The sequence below is a fragment of the Entelurus aequoreus genome, linkage group LG05 (genome assembly GCF_033978785.1).
Source record: "Entelurus aequoreus isolate RoL-2023_Sb linkage group LG05, RoL_Eaeq_v1.1, whole genome shotgun sequence".
NCBI classification, from domain to species: domain Eukaryota; kingdom Metazoa; phylum Chordata; class Actinopteri; order Syngnathiformes; family Syngnathidae; genus Entelurus; species Entelurus aequoreus.
Window position 1 is genome coordinate 14,610,227 of NC_084735.1, and position 21,860 is coordinate 14,632,086.

The 21,860-nt window shown below is 37.7% G+C and overlaps 3 protein-coding genes across 9 annotated transcripts in view; 1 reads left to right on the forward strand and 2 right to left on the reverse strand.

Annotated features, from left to right (window-relative positions):
• ccn4a (cellular communication network factor 4a) overlaps positions 1-223 on the reverse strand; it is a 110,444-nt gene extending 110,221 nt beyond the window's left edge. The window contains exons 1-2 of one of the 2 annotated variants that reach the window (XM_062047185.1): positions 147-223; positions 6-78 (exon numbers count right to left, since the gene is read on the reverse strand). The gene's annotated coding sequence lies outside the window, so the exon portion shown is untranslated. Of the gene's footprint in view, positions 1-5 lie in introns of both variants that reach the window. The other variant, XM_062047184.1, reaches the window with a different exon arrangement.
• Positions 212-21,860, forward strand: part of abitram (actin binding transcription modulator) — a 27,557-nt gene continuing 5,908 nt past the window's right edge. The window contains exons 1-8 of one of the 4 annotated variants that reach the window (XR_009826208.1): positions 213-416; positions 571-622; positions 4,761-4,890; positions 4,994-5,070; positions 11,614-11,683; positions 11,749-11,913; positions 14,003-14,461; positions 17,611-17,981. Coding sequence is in view for 3 of the 4 variants with exons in the window: in XM_062047196.1 (XP_061903180.1) it covers positions 335-416; positions 571-622; positions 4,761-4,890; positions 4,994-5,070; positions 11,614-11,683; positions 11,749-11,877 (540 nt within the window). In the remaining variant the exon portion in view is untranslated. Of the gene's footprint in view, positions 417-570; positions 623-4,760; positions 4,891-4,993; positions 5,071-11,613; positions 11,684-11,748; positions 13,709-14,002; positions 14,462-17,610; positions 17,982-21,860 lie in introns of those variants that run through there. The other 3 variants (XM_062047196.1, XM_062047195.1, XM_062047197.1) reach the window with 3 other exon arrangements.
• ctnnal1 (catenin (cadherin-associated protein), alpha-like 1) overlaps positions 13,684-21,860 on the reverse strand; it is a 133,152-nt gene continuing 124,975 nt past the window's right edge. For 2 of the 3 annotated variants that reach the window (XM_062047181.1, XM_062047180.1), the window contains exons 18-19: positions 17,839-17,922; positions 13,684-14,401 (exon numbers count right to left, since the gene is read on the reverse strand). In XM_062047181.1, the coding sequence (XP_061903165.1) occupies positions 14,252-14,401; positions 17,839-17,922 (234 nt within the window). In that variant the 3' untranslated portion in view covers positions 13,684-14,251. Of the gene's footprint in view, positions 14,427-17,838; positions 17,923-21,860 lie in introns of all 3 variants that reach the window. The other variant, XM_062047182.1, reaches the window with a different exon arrangement.

Genomic DNA, 21,860 nt, shown 5'->3' on the forward strand with positions numbered 1-21,860 from the left:
ATTACCTGTTCAGCCTCAGGTGGGACGACAAAGACAACTATTCGATGGATACATTTCTAGTAAGCTGTTGTTGGTTTTCTAAGTCAAACAAATACAACCCTTAACCATGTTAACTACTTACTAAAACGATTTACCAAACTTGTTACCGTCTTGAAAACAGCTAATTGTTCAATTTGCGTGGAACCGGAACCCGTTTTCTGTACGCCCATTTCATTCCACTTCCTGTCAAGGGCGGACATTTCCTGTGTTACACTGTTTATATACTGGCGAAAAAAAAGTACCGTGCTTCCAATTGAACGCCGGCAGTTTTCACTCTGTTCTATTTGTACTATTAATGGACGACAAAGGGCAGAAAGATGCAGACGTGACCGCGCCTTCAGTGATCGATCGTTACTACACACGATGGTACAAAGCTGGTAAATAGAAATCCAACGTGACTGGAAGTATATGATGCTAGCGTTAGCTTAGCCTAGCCTAGTAGCATGAAACTTCTTTTTTTTAATAATTTTTTTTTTAACTACGATGAGAAGGACGAATAACTGTATTAATTTTGTGTATTTTCTTGACTAGATATGAAGGGTAATCCGTGTGAGGATCATTGCATCTTGCAGCATTCCAACAGGTAACATGCAACACAGCAGCCTTCAATTAGTACTAATAGGACAAGCGGTAGGAAATGGAATGGATGGCAGTCAAGCAAGGGTGTCCAAAGTGTGGCCCGGGGGTTATTTATTTATAGAAAACAAAAAAGCCATAAAATGTGGAACAAAATAAGATCCAAAGGTGAAATATAATGGGACAAACTTGCATTGTTGACGATAATAACACTAGGGCTGCAACAACTAATCGATTAAAATCGATTATAAAAATACTTGGCGATTAATTTAGTCATCGATTCGTTGGATCTATGCTATGCGCATGTGCAGAGGCTACCTTTTTAAATATTTTTTTTTAATTTTTTTTTTTTATAAACCTTTATTTATAAACGGCAACATTTACAAACAGCTGAGAAACAATAATCAAAATAAGTATGGTGCCAGTATGCTGTTTTTTTTTCCAATAAAATACTGGAAAGGATAGAAATGTAGTTTGTCTCTTTTATCCGATTATTAATCGAAGTAATAATCGACAGATTAATCGATTATCAAATTAGTTGTTAGTTGCAGCCCTAAATAACACAAAATGATAATGAATCAAAATCCATCCATCCATCCATTTTCTACCGCTTGTCCCATTTGGGGTCGCAGGGGGTGCTGGAGCCTATCACAGCTGCATTCGGGCGGAAGGCGGGGTACACCCTGGACAAGTCGCCACCTCATCAATCAAAATCAATGTTATGAGTTACTGGCCTATTGATGACTCCAATTAATTTTTAGGGAAATATTGCATATTTGTGTGTTTGCCATAAAAAAAACAAAGTTTTGCAAAAATAGTATAAAACAAATTTTAAAAAAGAACTTAAGGACTAGATCTGAATTTAATCTAGAGTTTGAAGTGTTCCAACCATCCATATTCTTCCGCTTATCCGAGGTTCGGGTCGCGGGGGCAGCAGCCTAAGCAGGGAAGTCCTCTCCCAGCCACTTCGTCCAGCTCCTCCCGGGGGGATCCCGAGGCGTTCCCAGGCCAGCCGGGAGACATAGTCTTCCCAACGTGTCCTGGGTCTTCCCAGTGGTCAGACGTGCCCGAAACACCTCCCTAGGAAGGCATCCTGACCAGATGCCCAAACCACCTCATCTGGCTCCTCTCCATGTGGAGGAGCGGCGGCTTTACTTTGAGCTTCTCACCCTATCTCTAAGGGAGAGCCCCGCCACCCGGCGGAGGAAACTCATTTGGGCCGCTTGTACCCGTGATCTTGTCCTTTCGGTCATAACCCAAAGCTCTTGACCATAGGTGAGGATGGGAGCGTAGATCGACCGGTAAATTAAGATCTTTGCCTTCCGGCTCAGCTCCTTCTTCACCACAACGGATCGATACAGCGTCCGCATTAGTGAAGACGCCGCACCGATCCGCCTGTCCATCTCACCATCCACTCTTCCCTCCCTCGTGAACAAGACTTTGAGGTACTTGAACTCCTCCACTTGGGGCAGGATCTCCTCCCCAACCCGGAGATGGCACTCCACCCTTTTCCGGGCGAGAACCATTGACTCGAAGTGTTGAAAGTAAAAAAAAAAAAATGTATGACTTATTTTTAACACTTTATGAGTGGGATCCGTTTGGATATCTAAGAATTTTAGTGTGTTTTTTGTTTTTAAAAAGCTGTCATTGCTATAAAAAAAATTAATAATATTTAATTAAAATCAATGTTGTTCTGAATTATTGACTGATTCAAGGCTTACTGCACATCAAATATTCCTCATAGACTTTATTAGGGGGGGAAATATTGCATATTTGATGGTTTTCCCGTTAAAAACTGGGTTTTCATCCATCCATTTCCTACCGCTTGTCCCGTTCGGGGTCGCAGGGGGGTGCTGGAGCCTATCCCAGGTGCACTCAGGTGGAAGATTATTGCATATTTGGTGGTTTTCCTGTAAAAAACTGGGTTTTCATCCATCCTTTTTCTACCGCTTGTCCCGTTCGGGGTCGCAGGGGAGTCCTGGAGCCTATCCCAGGTGCACTCTGGTGGAAAATATTGCATATTTGATGGTTTTCCCGTTAAAAACTGGGTTTTCATCCATCCATTTTCTACCGCTTGTCCCGTTCAGGGTTGTGGGGGGTGCTGGAGCCTATCCCAGGTGGAAAATATTGCATATTTGATGGGTTTTCCGTTAAAAACTGGGTTTTCATCCATCCATTTTCTACCGCTTGTCCCGTTCGGTGTTGTGGGGGGTGCTGGAGCCTATCCCAGGTGCACTCAGGTGGAAGATTATTGCATATTTGATGGTTTTTCCGTTAAAAACTGGGTTTCCATCCATCCATTTTCTACCGCTTGTCCCGTTCGGGTCGCAGGGGGGTACTGGAGCCTATCCCAGGTGCACTCGGGCAGAAGGCGGTGTACACCCTCTGGACAAGTGGCCACCTCATCGCAGGGCCAACACAGATAGACAGACAACATTCACACACTCGGGCCCATTTAGTGTTGCCAATCAACCTATCCCCAGGTGCATGTCTTTGGAGGTGGGAGGAAGCCGGAGTACCCGGAGGGAACCCACGCAGTCACGGGGAGAACATGCAAACTCCACACAGAAAGATCCCGAGCCCGGCATTGAACCCAGGACCTTTTATTTGACAAAAAGGTAATAAAATATAAGATAAGTTACTTAATATTCGACAGATAGACCGGACATTGATAAAGTCAATGTAGCAATTATGGAAATTATTCTCTGCATTTGACCCATCACCCTTGATCACCCCCTGGGAGGTGAGGGGAGCAGTAAGCAGCAGCGGTGGCCACGCCCGGGAATAATTTTTTGGTGATTTAACCCCCAATTCCAACCCTTGATGCTGAGTGCCAAGCAGGGAGGTAATGGCTCCCATTTTTATAGTCTTTGGTATGACTCGGCCGGGGTTTGAACTCACAACCTACCCATCTCAGGGTGGACACTCTAACCACTAGGCCACTGAGTAGTTGATCTAGAGCAGTGTTTTTCAACCTTTTTTTTGAGCCAAGGCACATTTTTTGCGTTGAAAAAAGTCCAGAGGCACACCACCAGCAGAAATAATTAAAAAATGAAACTCAGTTGACCGTAAAAAGTCGTCGTCGCAATTGTTTGATAAGACTTTAAAGCATAACCAAGCATGCATCACTATAGCTCTTGTCTCAAAGTAGATGTACTGTCACCACCTGTCACATCACACCCTGACTTATTTGGACTTTTTTGCTGTTTTCCTGTGTGTAGTGTTGTACTTCTTGTCTTGCGCTCCTATTTTGGTGGCTTTTTGTCTTATTTTGGTATTTTCCTGTAGCAGTTTCATGTCTTCCTTTTGAGCGATATTTCCCGCATCTACTTTGTTTTAGCAATCAAGAATATTTCAGTGGTTTTTATCCTTCTTTGTGGGGACATTGTTGATTGTCATGTCATGTTCGGATGTACATTGTGGACGCCGTCTCTGCTCCACAGTAAGTCTTTGCTGTCGTCCAGCATTCTGTTTTTGTTTACTTTGCAGCCAGTTCAGTTTTACTTTCCTTCTGCATAGCCTTCCCTAAGCTTCAATGCCTTTTCTTAGGGGCACTCACCTTTTGTTTATTTTTGGTTTAAGCATTAGACACTTTTTTACCTGCACACTGCGTCCCGCTGTTTCCCACTTCTACAAAGCAATTAGCTACCGGCTGCCACCTACTGATATGGAAGAGTATTACACGGTTACTCTGCCGAGCTCCAGACAGCACCGACACTCAACCACAACACATCGTTTGCAGACTAGAATTACTGGTTTGCAAAACCTATTTTTAACCCAAATAGGTGAAATTAGATAATCTCCCACGGCACACCAGACTGTATCTCACGGTACACTAGTGTGCCGCGGCACAGTGGTTGAAAAACACTGATAGAGATTCAACATTGAATAATAATAAAAAATATGTTATGGCTTTAAAAAAATGTATGACCAGAAGGTCATACATTTTTTTAAAGCCATAACATATTTTATAACAAATTTGAAGGGAGCGAGCCATAGAGGTTGAAAAAATCTATGTATTTGGTTTTGAAATTGAAAAATATAAAAGTGGCCCCCGTATGCTTTGGTTTTTCAGTGGAAGAGACATAATAATAGTAGTAGTGTACGCATGTTTGTTATGTTTTAATGTTGTTTCTGCCTTTTAGGATATGTGTCCTCACCTTGGCTGAGACTCACCCTCTCCTTCAAAAAGGGCGAACCATCAAGAAGATCGACTATCAGATCAGTAATGGCTGCAGCCGCTTGAACAACAAAGTTTCTGGAAAGTCCAAGCGGGTAAATTCACACACTTTGTACTTTATTTGCACACCATGTACCTTTTTATTCTCACTGATTTACCTGTTGTGTTTTTTGGACCCTATGTTCCGTGCCGACACAGGGAGGACAGTTCCTGACTGAATTTGCTCCTCTGTGTCGGATAACTTGCACGGATGAAACCCAGTTCACCATCTACAGGTGCGAACTCTTACAACATGTTGCTTTTAATCCTGTCAAGAGACAATACTACAGAGAGTAAACTTTGATGTACCGTATTTCCGGACTATAGAGTGCGCCGATATATAAGCCACACCCACTACATTTTAGGGGGAAAATATATGTTCGATTGTAACATTCATCTTAGTTGTAGTTTTCAGTACTCAATTTGGAGGTGTTGAAATCGCCATGTAAAATCGCTAATGCTAATAGTAGCCTGTACATAGAAAATCCAAGGTAAATTAGCATTAAGATAGCATGGAGCCTTACTTTACGTGTGAGGGTTTTCTTTACAAAGTATACATGCTTTACTGGTGTTGATTATTTTAACCATAAAAAAAAACTTATGATTCTATGAATTTGCTATCAATGTTTTAAGTATTTTAAATTGGAAAAAACAAACAAAAAAAACTGTTACCTGATTGGCTGTTAGCGTGCCACTCTCACTGATCCGTGATCACTTCCTGCGTTGCTCGGTTGACAGAGACAATACTACAGAAAGTAAACTTTGTTGTACCGTATTTCCGGATATAGAGTGCACCGATATATAAGCCACACCCACTACATTTTAGGGGGAAAATATATGTTCCATATATTAGCCGCACCGGACTATAAGCCGCAGATATATACGTTGTAAAATTAGTTATTTACACAAAAATATTTTGTCAAAGTATATTTACATACCTTCATTGTATCCAAACGGTGTCTGTAACACGGCAGTAAAACGTCGGATCAAACAAAACAGAAGCCAGCTCTCTAATCAGCTAAACAGACTCAATAACTCCACGATTACATTCTAGTGAATTTATGAAATGGAAACAATACAAATAAAATGCCTGTCAAGAGACAATACTACAGAAAGTAAACTTTGATGTACCGTATTTCCGGACTATAGAGTGCGCCGATATATATAAGCCACACCCACTACATTTTAGGGGGGAAATATGTTCCATATTTTGGCCGCACCGGACTATAAGCCGCAGATGTATACATTACACACCAGATGTTTGATTGTAACATTCATCTTAGTTGTAGTTTTCAGTACTCAATTTGGAGGTGTTGAAATCGCCATGTAAAATCGCTAATGCTAATAGCAGCCTGTACATAGAAAATCCAATGTAAATTAGCATTAAAATAGCATGGAGCCTTACTTTATGTGTGAGGGTTTTCTTTACAAAGTATACCCTATTTTTCGGAGTATAAGTCGCTCCGGAGTATAAGTCGCACCGGCCGAAAATGCATAATAAAGAAGGAAAAAAACATATAAGTCGCACTGGAGTATAAGTCAAATTTTTTGGGGAAATGTATTTGATAAAAGCCAACACCAAGAATAGACATTTGAAAGGCAATTTAAAATAAATAAAGAATAGTGAAAAACAGGCTGAATAAGTGTACGTTATATGAGGCATAAATAACCAACTGAGAAGGTGCCTGGTATGTTAACGTAACATATTATGGTAAGAGTCATTCAAATAACTATAACATATAGAACATGCTATACGTTTACCAAACAATCTGTCACTCCTAATCGCTAAATCCCATGAAATCTTATACGTCTAGTCTCTTACGTGAATGAGATAAATAATATTATTTGATATTTTACGCTAATGTGTTAATCATTTCACACATAAGTCGCTTCTGAGTATAAGTCGCACTACCGGCCAAACTATCAAAAAAACTGCAACTTATAGTCCGAAAAATACCGTACTTGCTTTGCTGGTGTTGATTATTTTAACCATTAAAAAAAAACGTGTGATTCTATGAATTTGTTATCAATGTTTTAAGTATTTTAAATTGGAAAACAAACAAACAAAACTGTTATCTGATTGGCTGTTAGCGTGCCACTCCCTGCGTTGCTTGGTTACCAGAGACCGAGTGCCTTTTCACTTAACATCCACTTTCTTCCGACCCAAAAAATTATCATTATATACTGTTTATAGAACATTTTATTTAAAAAAAAAAAAAAAAAAAGTTTTTCAATTGATTGATTACGTTTTTATCGTGATATATATCGCGGGGTTACGCCACAGCAAAATAAAAGCCACCGCACCTTTAAAAACGAGGGTTTTTACGTGAATACAAATGAAAGTAATATAATGTATGGATGGCTATATATTTAACTTATTTGTTATGGGTGTAACGGTACGTGTATTTTATTGAACCGTTTCGTTACGGGGGTTCCGGTTCGGTTCGGAGGTGTACCGAACGAGTTTCCACACGGACATATTAAGTAGCGTAACGCACGTTGTGTAAACAATGCACACCGAGGCACAACACACGGCATGCTAGCAGCTAACGGGCTAGGATAGACTGACCATACGTCCTCTTTTCACCGGACATGTCCTCTTTTGTGGAGCTGTCAGGGCGGAGTTTCTTAAATGCCTCAAATGTCCGTAATTTTGAGTTAGGGTTGCGTGTGTTTTCAATGTACGTTCAGGGTTAAGAAGGGGTTAAAAACCAAAAAAATTGTGCGTGCAGTAGTATTGGTGAGGGAGGGGCAGAGACAGAGAGAGAGAGAGAGTTATGATAAACGTGCATGCGTCGCCAGGCTCTGCTTTTTATCCATAGATTTATCACATTTAATTTTTTATTATCTATAGCAGGGGTGTCAAAAGTGTGCCCCGGAGGCCATTTGGGGCCCACAGTTAATGTTTTAAAGGCTCACGGCACATTCTAAAAATACTATTCAAATAAACAAAAACATAACAAAAGTGAAATAAAAAAGCTTAAAGGTGAAATGTAATTTAGAAAAAGTTGCAATGTTGACTAATAAAACAAAGCAGTTTTTTTTTCTTTCAAACTGTCATTGCTCAAAACATAATATTGAATGAAAATCAATGTTATTATGAATTATTGACCTATCCAAGGTTCCCATTACTTCACATCAAATATTCCACTAAGAAAAATATTTTTGGTGGAAGAATTTGGTAAATAAATAACCCAAAAATTTATATTTTGTTGTTTTCTTACTGTACCGAAAATTAACCGAACCGTGACTTCTAAACCGAGGTACGTACCGAACCTAAATTTTTGTGTACCGTTACACCCCTATTATTTGCACATTATTGACTAACGACGCACCGAAAAAAGACTTTGATTACCGAAACGGGCTGCAAAATATTGTATGTAGGAAAAACATTTATTTATGTTAATACTAACTAACTATAACACATATGTGTTACGCGTATGTATAACTCTGTTTTGCCTTTTTGAAAGTAAATCTATGCGTCATCACAGATTATTCAAATGATATCATATTGACCACGCCCCTGGAAACCCTGTGTTGATATCGATTTCATGCTCAGGCGCTTCCTCACACAAGGATAGGACTTTATTGTCATTGCACAAGTACAACGAAACTTTGTTTTCGGCACAGACGTGTTCAAGATTAGACAAACAAACAGTGTACAGCAGGGGTGTCCAAACTTTTTCCACTGAGGGCCACACACTGAAAAATCAAAGCAAGCGGGGGCCATTTTGATATTTTTTATTTTAAAAACCAATACAATATATGTATAAAAAAGATACATTTAGGCCTCCACTCAGACTTGATCCCGGGGACCCCAAAAGGTTTTGGTCCAAAAAAATATTACAAATGTGTCATTATTTATTATTCTTATTATTATTCAAGGTTTAAATCTCTAGATCAACATTAAGTCTATCTGTCAATATACCGCTTTCAAAGATTTAAGTTGTATGCCATTTTTGTCAAGGAAAACCGTGTTTTTTTTATGGAAAAAAACACAAAATATGCAATATTTTCCCCCTATAAAATTTTAAAGTGGAATATTTGAGATTATATAATAATTGGAGTCTTAAAAAGGTCAAAAACTCATAACAACATTGACTTTAATTCATTATTTTTTGGAGCAAAGACACTTAAAAAAAAGAAGAAAAAAAAAGTCCCACTAAAATTATTGGGGATCCAAAAGGGTACTGCTCAGTAAAGTTTAAAAAAATAAATCCAATAGTCTCAAGATCAACTTCAGATCTATCCGTCAATTATAAGTTTTATTGTTGTTTGTGTTTTTTTTTGGTTCTTTTTAGGCTTTGTTTTTTAAATGGCAACCAAAAAATATGCAGCCTTTTCCCCCCAAAATATCTCAAAGTGGAATATTTAATGTGAAGTAAATGGAGCCTTGAATAGGTCAATAATTCATAATGACGTTGATTTTGATTCACTATTATTTTTTAAAGAAAAAGACAGCCTGCATGGCAGCTTTGTGTTATTAGAGTAAATAATGCAACATTTTCTTGTTACATTTCACCTGTTTGCTCTTTTATACCACTTTTTTTTTCATCGTATTTTTAGAATGTGCCGTGGGGCCGTTAAAAAATGACCTGCGGGCCGCAAATGGCCCCCGAATCGCACTTTGGACACCCCTGGTGTACAGGGTTACAGAACAGGAACGCTCATGGGTCGCCACAAGGCGCCCCGTAAAAGATGGGGAAAAAGATGAGTAAAAAAAATACAATCTAGACTGGGCTCCTAAAGGCCTACTGAAATGAATTTTTTTTATTTAAACGGGGATAGCAGATCTATTCTATGTGTCATACTTGATCATTTCGCGATATTGCCATATTTTTGCTGAAAGGATTTAGTATAGAACAACGACGATAAAGATTGCAACTTTTGGTATCTGATAAAAAAAAGGCTTGCACCTACCGGAAGTAGCGTGACGTAGTCAGTTGAACATATACGCAAAGTTCCCTATTGTTTACAATGATGGCCGCATGAAGTGAGAGAGATTCGGACCGAGAAAGCGACAATTTCCCCATTAATTTGAGCGAGGATGAAAGATTTGTGGATGAGTAAAGTGCAAGTGAAGGACTAGTGGGGAGTTGAAGCTATTCAGATAGGGAAGATGCTGTGAGAGCCGGGGGTGACCTGATATTCAGCTGGGAATGACTACAACAGTAAATAAACACAAGACATATATATACTCTATTAGCCACAACACAACCAGGCTTATATTTAATATGCCACAAATTAATCCTGCATAAAAACACCTGCGTGTTTGTTATGCTAGCTCCTAGCTCCTCGGCTAGCTCCTAGCTCCATAGAACACGCCAATACAATTCAAACACCTGATCAACACACACAATCACTCAGCCCAAAAGACCGTTCACCTAACCCAAGGTTCATAAAGCTTATATATTTTTAAAAAGTTACGTACGTGACGCGCACGTAGGTACGGTACGTGTTATGCTAGCTCCTCTGCTAGCTCCTAGCTCCATAGAACACGCCAATACAATTCAAACACATGATCAACACACACAATCACTCAGCCCAAAAGACCGTTCACCTAACCCAAGGTTCATAAAGCTTATATATTTTAAAAAAGTTACGTACATACGCAAAAAAAAGCCAAAGCTGCATACTCACAGTAGCACGTCTGCGTCTTTGTCATCCAAATCAAAGTAATCCTGGTAAGAGTCTGTGTTGTCCCAGTTCTCTACAGGCGTCTGTGTATCGAAGTCAAAAGTCCTCCTGGTTAGAGTCTCTGTTATCCGAGTTCTTCCATCTTGACTGCATCTTTCGGGAATGTAAACAAAGAAGCGCCGGCTGTGTACTGTTGTGGCTGACTACGTTCGAAAAATACGTCCATTTCGCACCGACAACTTTCTTCTTTGCTTGCTCAGCTTCCTTCTCCATAATGCAATGAACATGATTGAAACAGATTCACGAACACAGATGTCCAGAATACTGTGGAATTATGAAATGAAAACAGAGCTTTTTCGTATTGGCTTCAATGTGGAAGGCATACCCGTGTTCGCCGGGCTACGTCACACGCATACGTCATCTTCAGAGGCGTTTCGAACCGGAAGTTTAGCGGCAAATTTAAAATGTCACTTTATAAGTTAACCCGGCCGTATTGGCATGTGTTATAATGTTAAGATTTCATCATTGATATATAAACTATCAGACTGCGTGGTCGGTAGTAGTGGCTTTCAGTAGGCCGGGGGCCTAGTCTGGAGTGGGGAAAAAACCTCCATGCCATGCACACATAAACATGTTACATTTAATCACGACAACTCGCAACATATATATATCTAAAGCGCTGCCAGCCGTCCATCACCCCGAAGGGGAATCAAGCGGTGGTGAAGGCGTGGGGTGGATGTGTGTGTGTGTGTGTGTGTGTATGTATGCCCATTGTCTTGGGTGTGTTGATGTAGTGTCCATAGGCCTGGGGCCGTCCTGCATGCAAGCAAAAGTTCGACTCCAGGTGTCGTTTAGGAGGGAGGGAGGTCAAAAAGGTCCATCATTTAGGAGTCCTCTGGGGGATGTTTTCAGAACAGCCTGCTCCTGTTGTTGCATCAAGGCCATTCGAGGGAGTCAATTCGTAGATCAGGATTTAGTTTTTTCTGCGAGCAGACATTACAATGACTTGTCTGTTCTATTCCATATCCAATTTTTCCCTTTCAACCAGCAAAACTGGCTCGCTTTCTGTAGTACTGACAAGATGGACCAATGAGGTGTGAGCACTTACCATATGTTCCTTTTTTAATGTGTCATTTTGACAGCTGCATCCGGGGCCGTCTTCTGGAAGTCAACGAGAACATTTTAGAAAGGCCCGCGCTCTTACAAGAGAAGGTAAGCGCCGCGCATCATGTACCAATAGAAGCCTGTGAGCGTTAACGTCTGGTGTGTGCGTGCAGCCGTCCACCGACGGCTACATCGCCGTCATTTTGCCCAAGTTCGAGGAGAGCAAGAACGTCACCGAGAACTTGTTGAGCAGGGACGACTTTGAAAAGCTGGTCGCCGGAAGAGACTCGGAAGCTTCCTGACGAAGCGTTTCCCTTCGAGACGGGCCATTTTATTAGGTACGCTAGTTAATGAGGGCATGGATTATGCAATATGTTAATTGGACTAAAAAAATGCACGGGGGTCATAATGTTGGGAACACCTACAGTGCACAATAATAATCCAATAAAAAATAAGGTAAATATTTTTATTTTATGATACAGCTTTTGCATGGTGGCCAATGATTGTATATAGTGTAAATATTTTAGTTCCAAACTTTTATTTATAGTTAAAATACATCATAGTTAAATCCAAAGTACAGCCTGGGGGCCATTTTCTGTGCCATAGCTAATTTTTGTTAGCATTCTAATGTTAGCATGCTGGCTTTTTTTGCAGGTATACACCTTGGCATCAAATAGTACCTGTTGGTACCGTATTTTCCGGACTATAGAGCGCACGGTATTTAAGCATCTACTACATTTAAAAGAATATATTTTTCCATATATTAGTCGCACTGGGCTATAAGCCACAGATATATACGTTATTTACACAGAAATGTTTATTTACATACCTTTTTAATTGTTTAACACGGCAGTAAAACGGCTGATCAAACAAAACAGAAGTCATCGTGGACCCACTAGCTGCGGAAGCTAGCTCTGCAATCAGCTAAACAGACTCAATAACTCCACACTGACGTTTTGGTGAATTTACGAAACTGAAACAATACAAAAAGAATCCAATTGTAAGTTAATAATACTAACACAGACACTCGTCAATGTGTTAACGTATTAGCTAATGCTAACTTGATTACATTACCATAGCACGTACAAATATGCATGAAAACACCTGCAGACATCACGCATGGAACGGTTTAGTAAGTGAAAAATGTTGTAGTTATATTGTAAAAACTTACAAACGTTGCTTGGAGTGATGAATGAAGAACCCTTTCGAGTAGAAACGCTATGGACGATTAAAAGCTGCAACTGCACAAATTAATTCACCCAGCAGCACCCGCAGTGAGTGAACTCGTCCAAAAGATGGCGCCGTAACACATTTGAAATGTCTTTGCATGTGCTTGATGAAAACTATTTGCTTTGTCGCCGTCAGCGAAGAAAAATCCATAATTTAGCCGCACTGTTTCATAAGCCACAGGGCTCAAAACGTAGGGGAAAAAAATAGCGTCTTACAGTCCGGAATTTGCAGTATGCTAGCTTTTTTTATTTAACCTCTTAAGGCCCAAGCTGTTTACATGCTTTTTTGTATTTCTCTTTGCTATTTGGGCTAATTGGACCCTAATTAGAATAAAAACTAAGTCCATAAGTACACAAACATGTACGTCATGTTTAGTGACATGCTAATTCTTATTTTTACACTTTTTTTATTTTCCAAATTTCATTGTGTTATACTCTTCTGACACCACCAGATGGCAGTATAAGTGTCCATGAGACCCCAATTCAGTAGTGTACACAATTTTGGAAATAAGAGCTAAAAGGTGCTGTCCACGCATGTGGCCACTAAGCCTTTAGAGGTGTTAAGATAACTTTGTAGGTACACACCTGGAACTTGATACATGCTAACGTTTTTTGTAGAGTAATATATTCTGGTACTTGTTAACATTTTAGCATGCTTTTTGCTTTCATCCAATTTCACTCCTTTTTCCGTTACTTGGCCAGCATGCTAGCATTTCATTTTGGCTTTGGCTCTTCAGCATTCACACAAAATTTCGACCTAACTTTTCCATTTCTTTGAGAAAAAAAAGTCTATATTGTACTGGTTTTGAAGCGCCGTCAGTGGGGAAAAAAAAAATCAAGCAATAGCACCTTCTTGTAACACATGGAAAAAACAACACATTTAATAAAAAATATTGTTTATTAATTCATGTCTAGTTTTTTTTAATGATATCATCTTGTCAAAAGAATAGATGGGTCCAAAAACTAGAGCTATGATTTCCCGTCCCGCCTGTCACTACATTACCCAGCATTCTTAGCGGCAACATCCAGTCAGCAACTTTCACGCACATTCTGCCTAAGTACCTTCACCATGTGTCTTAATATTTCCCGGCACAGATTAATAACGCTAATACATCATTGATAACACATTTTAGCGAGCTAAAAGATCCTTGAAAGGACGCTCATATTTGGCAAGTAACTGTGATTTTCTTCCTTATAGTACGGCACATAGTGTGTAACGGAGTAAAGCCAAGTGGGACAAAGAAAAACAACATGCGAGCCACAACACTTTGGACAAGGCCAACAAACACAAAAGCATCATTTGGGTCCACCGCTCAGGCTCGGGGATGTTTCTTTGTTTTTTTTGGCAGATTGTCACCACCTGGTGGAGCGACCTGGAACTGCAGGCAAGAAGCGACCTGAAAGGAGGTAGGCTAAGAGGGGGGGACAGGGGGGCGGAGCCACAATCTTAGTTGCTCTCCAGCAGGTTGAGGCCGGCCATGTGCCGCTCGAACGATTTAACGCCAAAGTCGTCGTCGCTGTCGTGGACGGGCGTGGAGGCGTCACGGCGCTCTCGCCAGGCCTGTGGCGAACCCAGACTGCTTCTCTCGGACTTGTGCTGCGCCAGGAAGAACGAGAGAAGGCTTTAAAAAAAAAATGATACGTCAAAGTCTGACAAGTGAGTATCCGCCGTGCCTGAATGCGCTATTTTGACACAGACTATAAACAATCCGACTACCATATTTTTTGGACTATAAGTCGCTCCGGCCGAAAATGCATAATAAAGAAGGGAAAAAACATATATAAGTCGCATTTTTTGGGGAAATGTATTTGATCAAATCTAACACCAAGAATAGACATTTGAAAGGCAATTTAAAATAGATAAAGAATAGTGAACAACAGGCTGAATAAGTGTACGTTATATGAGGCATAAATAACCAACTGAGAACGTGCCTGGTATGTTAACGTAACATATTATGGTAAGAGTCATTCAAATAACTATAACATATAGAACAGGGGTCACCAACCTTTTTGAAAGCAAGAGCTACTTCTTGGGTACTGATTAATGCGAAGGGCTACCAGTTTGATACACACTTAAATAAATTGCCAATTTGCTCAATTTACCTTTGACTCTGTTATTATTAATAATTAATGATATTTACACTTAATTGAACGGTTTAAAAGAGGAGAAAACACGAAAAAAATGACAATTCAATTTTGAAACATAGTTTATCTTCAATTTCGATTCTTTAAAATTCAACCGAAAAACTAGCTAATTCGAATCTTTTTGAAAAAATTAAAAAAAGAATTTATGGAACATCATTAGTAATTTTTCCTGATTAAGATTAATTTTAGAATTTGGATGACGTGTTTTAAATAGGTTAAAATCCAATCTGCACTTTGTTAGAATATATAACAAATTGGACCAAGCTATATTTCTAACAAAGACAAATCGTTATTTCTTCTAGATTTTCCAGAACAAAAATTTTAAAAGAAATTCAAAAGACTTTGAAATAAGATTTAAATTTGATTCTACAGATTTTCTAGATTTGCCAGAATAATTTTTAATCATGATAAGTTTGAAGAAATATTTCACAAATATTCTTCGTTGAAAAAACAGAAGCTAAAATGAAGAATTAAATTAAAATGTATTATTCTTTACAAAAAAAAAAAAAAAAATTTACTTGAACATTGATTTAAATTGTCAGGAAATAAGAGGAAGGAATTTAAAAGGTAAAAAGGTATATGTGTTTAAAAATCCTAAAATCATTCTTAAGGTTGTATTTTTTCTCTAAAATTGTCTTTCTGAAAGTTATAAGAAGCAAAGTAAAAAAAATTATGAATTTATTTAAACAAGTGAAGACCAAGTCTTTAATATTTTCTTGGATTTTCAAATTCTATTTGAGTTTTGTCTCTCTTAGAATTAAAAATGTCGAGCACAGCGAGACCAGCAAATAAATAAAATTAAAAAAATAGAGGCAGCTCACGGGTAAGTGCTGCTATTTGAGCTATTTTTAGAACAGGCCAGCGGGCTACTCATCTGGTCCTTACGGGCACCGCGTTGGTGACCCCTGATATAGAACATGCTATACGTTTACCAAACAATCTGTCACTCCTAATCGCTAAATCCCATGAAATCTTATACGTCTAGTCTCTTATGTGAATGAGCTAAATAATATTATTTGATATTTTACGCTAATGTGTTAATAATTTCACACATAAGTCACTCCTGAGTATAAGTCGCACCCCCAAAAAATACGGTAATTCCCCCATACTTTTGTGTGTAAATAAATGTTCATTGTCTGATGATGACATTTTTTTTTTTTTACAGTGTTATGTTGCGCCCTACAAAGTGTTAACACTGTAAGCATTGTAGTCATTACACACCAGATATTTGATTGTAACATTCATCTTAGTTGTAGTTTTCAGTACTCAATTTGGAGGTGTTGAAATCGCCATGTAAAATCGCTAATGCTAACAGTAGCCTGTATACAGAAAATCCAAGGTAAATTAGCATTAAGATAACACGGAGCCTTACTTTACGTGTGAGGGTTTTCTTGACAAAGTATACTTGCTTTGCTGGTGTTGATTATTTTAACCATTAAAAATAAAAATTGTGATTCTCTGAATTTGTTATCAATATTTTAACTACTTTAAATTGGAAAACAAACAAACAAAACTGTCACCTGATTGGCTGTTAGCGTGCCACTCCCACTGATCACTTCCTGCGTTGCTTGGTTACCAGAGAGTGAGTGCCTTTTCACTTAACATCCACTTTCTCCAGACCCAAAAAATTATTATAATTATATATATCGAAAAATTGTATTAAACTTTTTTTAACTGATTGATTACCTTTCTATCGTGATATATATTGCAGGATTACGCCACAGCAAAATAAAAGCCACCACACCTTCTAAAAATGAGGGTTTTTACGTGAAAATAAATGAAAGTAATATAATGTATGAATGGCTATATATAACTTATTATTTGCACACGTTGAAGGTGTTGAAGTCGCCATGTAAAATTGCTAATGCTAATAGTAGCCTGTCTATGGAAAAGCCAATGTAAATTAGCATCAAGCTAGTTTGAAAGAGTGGAGCCTTACTTTACATGTGAGGGTTTTCTACAAAGCATACTGGTGTTGATTATTTTAACCTTTAAAAAAAACCTTGTGATTCTATGAATTTGTTATCAACATTTTAAGTATTTTAAATTGGAAAACAAACAAACAAAACTGTCACCTGATTGGCTGTTAGCGTGCCACGCTCACTGATCACTTCCTGCGTTGCTTGGTTACCAGAGAGCGAGTGCCTTTTCACTTAACAGCCACTTTCTTCAGACCAAAACAATTATTATAATTAAATATATATATATATACATATCGAACATTTTATTAAACTTTTTTTTTTAATTGATTGATTACGTTTCTATCGTGATATATATTGCAGGATTACGCCACAGCAAAATAAAAGCCACCACACCTTTTAAAAACGAGGGTTTTTACGTGAAAATAAATGAAAGTAATATAATGTATGAATGGCTACATATTACTTATTTGCACACGTTGAAGGTGTTGAAGTCGCCATGTAAAATTGCTAATGCTAATAGTAGCCTGTCTATGGAAAAGCCAATGTAAATTAGCGTCAAGCTAGTTTGAAAGAGTGGAGCCTTACTTTACGTGTGAGGGTTTTCTACAAAGCATACTGGTGTTGATTATTTTAACATTTTTTAAAAAAAAACTTGTGATTTTATGAATTTGTTATCATCGTTTTAAGTATTTTAAATTGTAAAACAAACACTGTATTGTGGTTTTCCCTTTTATTACAGACACCAGGTGGCAGTAAAAGCACGTACTTGGGACTCTGTCAAATTACTACACCACATTTAGGTAAAAATCCTGCAAAAAGTGTGGTGTATGAAAGCCGAGGTACACTGTATTGTGCTTTTAGAACGGACTCTGGTCCATCTCTGCCTGATCAGACCACTTATTATTTTAGTTTTTGTCTACTGACTGGACTGAAGTTTGACTAACTTGTGAAAATGATGATGTCTTACCTTTCTGTTGAGCTTGTTGCAGACAGGAAGGAGGTTGGCTACCACGGTCAACACCGCTCTGGTTTTCTGAATGGATGAGTCCACCTGAGGACAAACAAGTCATTCATGGAACTCTCAGCACAGACAGTAACATGGACGTCTATGTATGTAGTAGAAGTAGTATGCCTGGTGTGCATACAGGCGTACAATAGAAGTATGGAGTATAAGTAGGACGTCGGGTGTACAGTACATGTATGTCAGGTGTACAGTATAAATATTATAACTTGTGTGTCAGGTGTACAATATGTAGTATGTGAGGTGTGCATGCAGGTGAACAATATAAGTATGTACTGTATAAGTGGTAAGTCAGGTGTAAAGTATAAGCATGTAGTATAAATAGTATGTCCAGTGTACAGTATGTAATATGTCAGGTGTACAGTGTGTATATATATGTATTATACATTGTATGTCAGGTGTACAGTATTAGTTATAACTTGTATGTCAGGTGTACAGTATAAGTATGTAGTATAAATAGTATGTCAGGTGTAAAATATAAATATGTAGAATAAGTAGTATGTCAGGTGTACAGTAAAAGTATGTAGTATAAATAGTATGTCAGGTGTACAGTATTAGTTATAACTTGTATGTCAGGTGTACAGTATAAGTATGTAGTATAAATAGTATGTCAGGTGTAAAATATAAATATGTACAATAAGTAGTATGTCAGGTGTACAGTAAAAGTATGTAGTATAAATAGTATGTCAGGTGTACAGTATTAGTTATAACTTGTATGTCAGGTGTACAGTATAAATATGTAGTATGTGAGGTGTACAGTATAAATATGTATTAAAAGTAGTATGTCAGGTGTACAGTATAAGTATGTAGTATAAGTAGTACGTCAGGTATTAGTAGTATGTCAGGTGTACAGTATAAGTATGTAGGATAAGTAGCATGTCAGGTGTACAGTATAAGTATGTAGGATAAATAGTATGTCGTGTATAAGTATGTAGTATAAGTAGTACATCAGGTATTAGTAGTATGTCAGGTGTACAGTATAAGTATGTAGGATAAGTAGTATGTCAGGTAATGTATAAGAATGTAGTATGTCAGGTATTAGTAGCATGTCAGGTGTACAGTATAAGTATGTAGTATAAGTAGTACGTCAGGTATTAGTAGTATGTCAGGTGTACAGTATGAGTAGTATGTCGGGTATAAGTAGTACGTCAGGTATTAGTAGTATGTCATGTGTACAGTATAAATATTATAACTTGTGTGTCAGGTGTACAATATGAATATGTAGTATGTGAGGTGTGCATGCAGGTGAACAATATAAGTATGTACTGTATAAGTGGTAAGTCAGGTGTAAAGTATAAGCATGTAGTATAAATAGTATGTCCAGTGTACAGTATGTAATATGTCAGGTGTACAGTGTGTATATATATGTATTATACATTGTATGTCAGGTGTACAGTATTAGTTATAACTTGTATGTCAGGTGTACAGTATAAGTATGTAGTATAAATAGTATGTCAGGTGTAAAATATAAATATGTAGAATAAGTAGTATGTCAGGTGTACAGTAAAAGTATGTAGTATAAATAGTATGTCAGGTGTACAGTATGTAGTATAAATAGTATGTCAGGTGTAAAATATAAATATGTACAATAAGTAGTATGTCAGGTGTACAGTAAAAGTATGTAGTATAAATAGTATGTCAGGTGTACAGTATTAGTTATAACTTGTATGTCAGGTGTACAGTATAAATATGTAGTATGTGAGGTGTACAGTATAAATATGTATTAAAAGTAGTATGTCAGGTGTACAGTATAAGTATGTAGTATAAGTAGTACGTCAGGTATTAGTAGTATGTCAGGTGTACAGTATAAGTATGTAGGATAAGTAGCATGTCAGGTGTACAGTATAAGTATGTAGGATAAATAGTATGTCGTGTATAAGTATGTAGTATAAGTAGTACATCAGGTATTAGTAGTATGTCAGGTGTACAGTATAAGTATGTAGGATAAGTAGTATGTCAGGTACTGTATAAGAATGTAGTATGTCAGGTATTAGTAGTATGTCAGGTGTACAGTATAAGTATGTAGGATAAGTAGTATGTCAGGTAATGTATAAGAATGTAGTATGTCAGGTATTAGTAGCATGTCAGGTGTACAGTATAAGTATGTAGTATAAGTAGTACGTCAGGTATTAGTAGTATGTCAGGTGTACAGTATGAGTAGTATGTCGGGTATAAGTAGTACGTCAGGTATTAGTAGTATGTCAGGTGTACAGTATAAGTATGTAGGATAAGTAGCATGTCAGGTATTAGTAGTACGTCAGGTGTACAGTATAAGTATGTAGGATAAATAGTATGTCGTGTATAAGTATGTAGTATAAGTAGTACATCAGGTATTAGTAGTATGTCAGGTGTACAGTATAAGTATGTAGGATAAGTAGTATGTCAGGTACTGTATAAGAATGTAGTATGTCAGGTATTAGTAGTATGTCAGGTGTACAGTATAAGTATGTAGGATAAGTAGTATGTCAGGTAATGTATAAGAATGTAGTATGTCAGGTATTAGTAGCATGTCAGGTGTACAGTATAAGTATGTAGTATAAGTAGTAAGTCAGGTATTGGTAGTATGTCAGGTGTACAGTATAAGTATGTAGGATAAGTAGCATGTCAGGTATTAGTAGTACGTCAGGTGTACAGTATAAGTATGTAGGATAAATAGTATGTCGTGTATAAGTATGTAGTATAAGTACTACATAGGTATTAGTAGTATGTCAGGTGTACAGTATAAGTATGTAGGATAAGTAGTATGTCAGGTACTGTATAAGAATGTAGTATGTCAGGTATTAGTAGTATGTCAGGTGTACAGTATAAGTATGTAGGATAAGTAGCATGTCAGGTATTAGTAGTACGTCAGGTGTACAGTATAAGTATGTAGGATAAATAGTATGTCGTGTATAAGTATGTAGTATAAGTAGTACATCAGGTATTAGTAGTATGTCAGGTGTACAGTATAAGTATGTAGGATAAGTAGTATGTCAGGTACTGTATAAGAATGTAGTATGTCAGGTATTAGTAGTATGTCAGGTGTACAGTATAAGTATGTAGGATAAGTAGTATGTCAGGTATAAGAATGTAATTTAAGTAGTACATCAGGTATTAGTAGTATGTCAGGTGTACAGTATAAGTATGTAGGATAAGTAGTATGTCAGGTATAAGTATGTAGTATAAGTAGTATGTCAGGTGTACAGTATGAGTAGTATAAGTAGTACGTCAGGTATTAGTAGTATGTCAGGTGTACAGTATAAGTATGTAGGATAAGTAGTGTATAAGTATGTAGTATGTCAGGTATTAGTAGCATGTCAGGTGTACAGTATAAGTATGTAGGATAAGTAGCATGTCAGGTAATGTATAAGAATGTAGTATGTCAGGTATTAGTAGCATGTCAGGTGTACAGTATGAGTAGTATGTCGGGTATAAGTAGTACGTCAGGTATTAGTAGTACGTCAGGTGTACAGTATAAGTATGTAGGATAAGTAGTGTATAAGTATGTAGTATGTCAGGTATTAGTAGCATGTCAGGTGTACAGTATAAGTATGTAGGATAAGTAGCATGTCAGGTAATGTATAAGAATGTAGTATGTCAGGTATTAGTAGCATGTCAGGTGTACAGTATAAGTATGTAGGATAAGTAGTATGTCAGGTATAAGAATGTAATTTAAGTAGTACATCAGGTATTAGTAGTATGTCAGGTGTACAGTATAAGTATGTAGGATAAGTAGTATGTCAGGTATAAGTATGTAGTATAAGTAGTACGTCAGGTATTAGTAGTATGTCAGGTGTACAGTATGAGTAGTATGTCGGGTATAAGTAGTACGTCAGGTATTAGTAGTATGTCAGGTGTACAGTATAAATATTATAACTTGTGTGTCAGGTGTACAATATGAATATGTAGTATTAGTAGTATGTGAGGTGTGCATGCAGGTGAACAATATAAGTATGTACTGTATAAGTGGTAAGTCAGGTGTAAAGTAT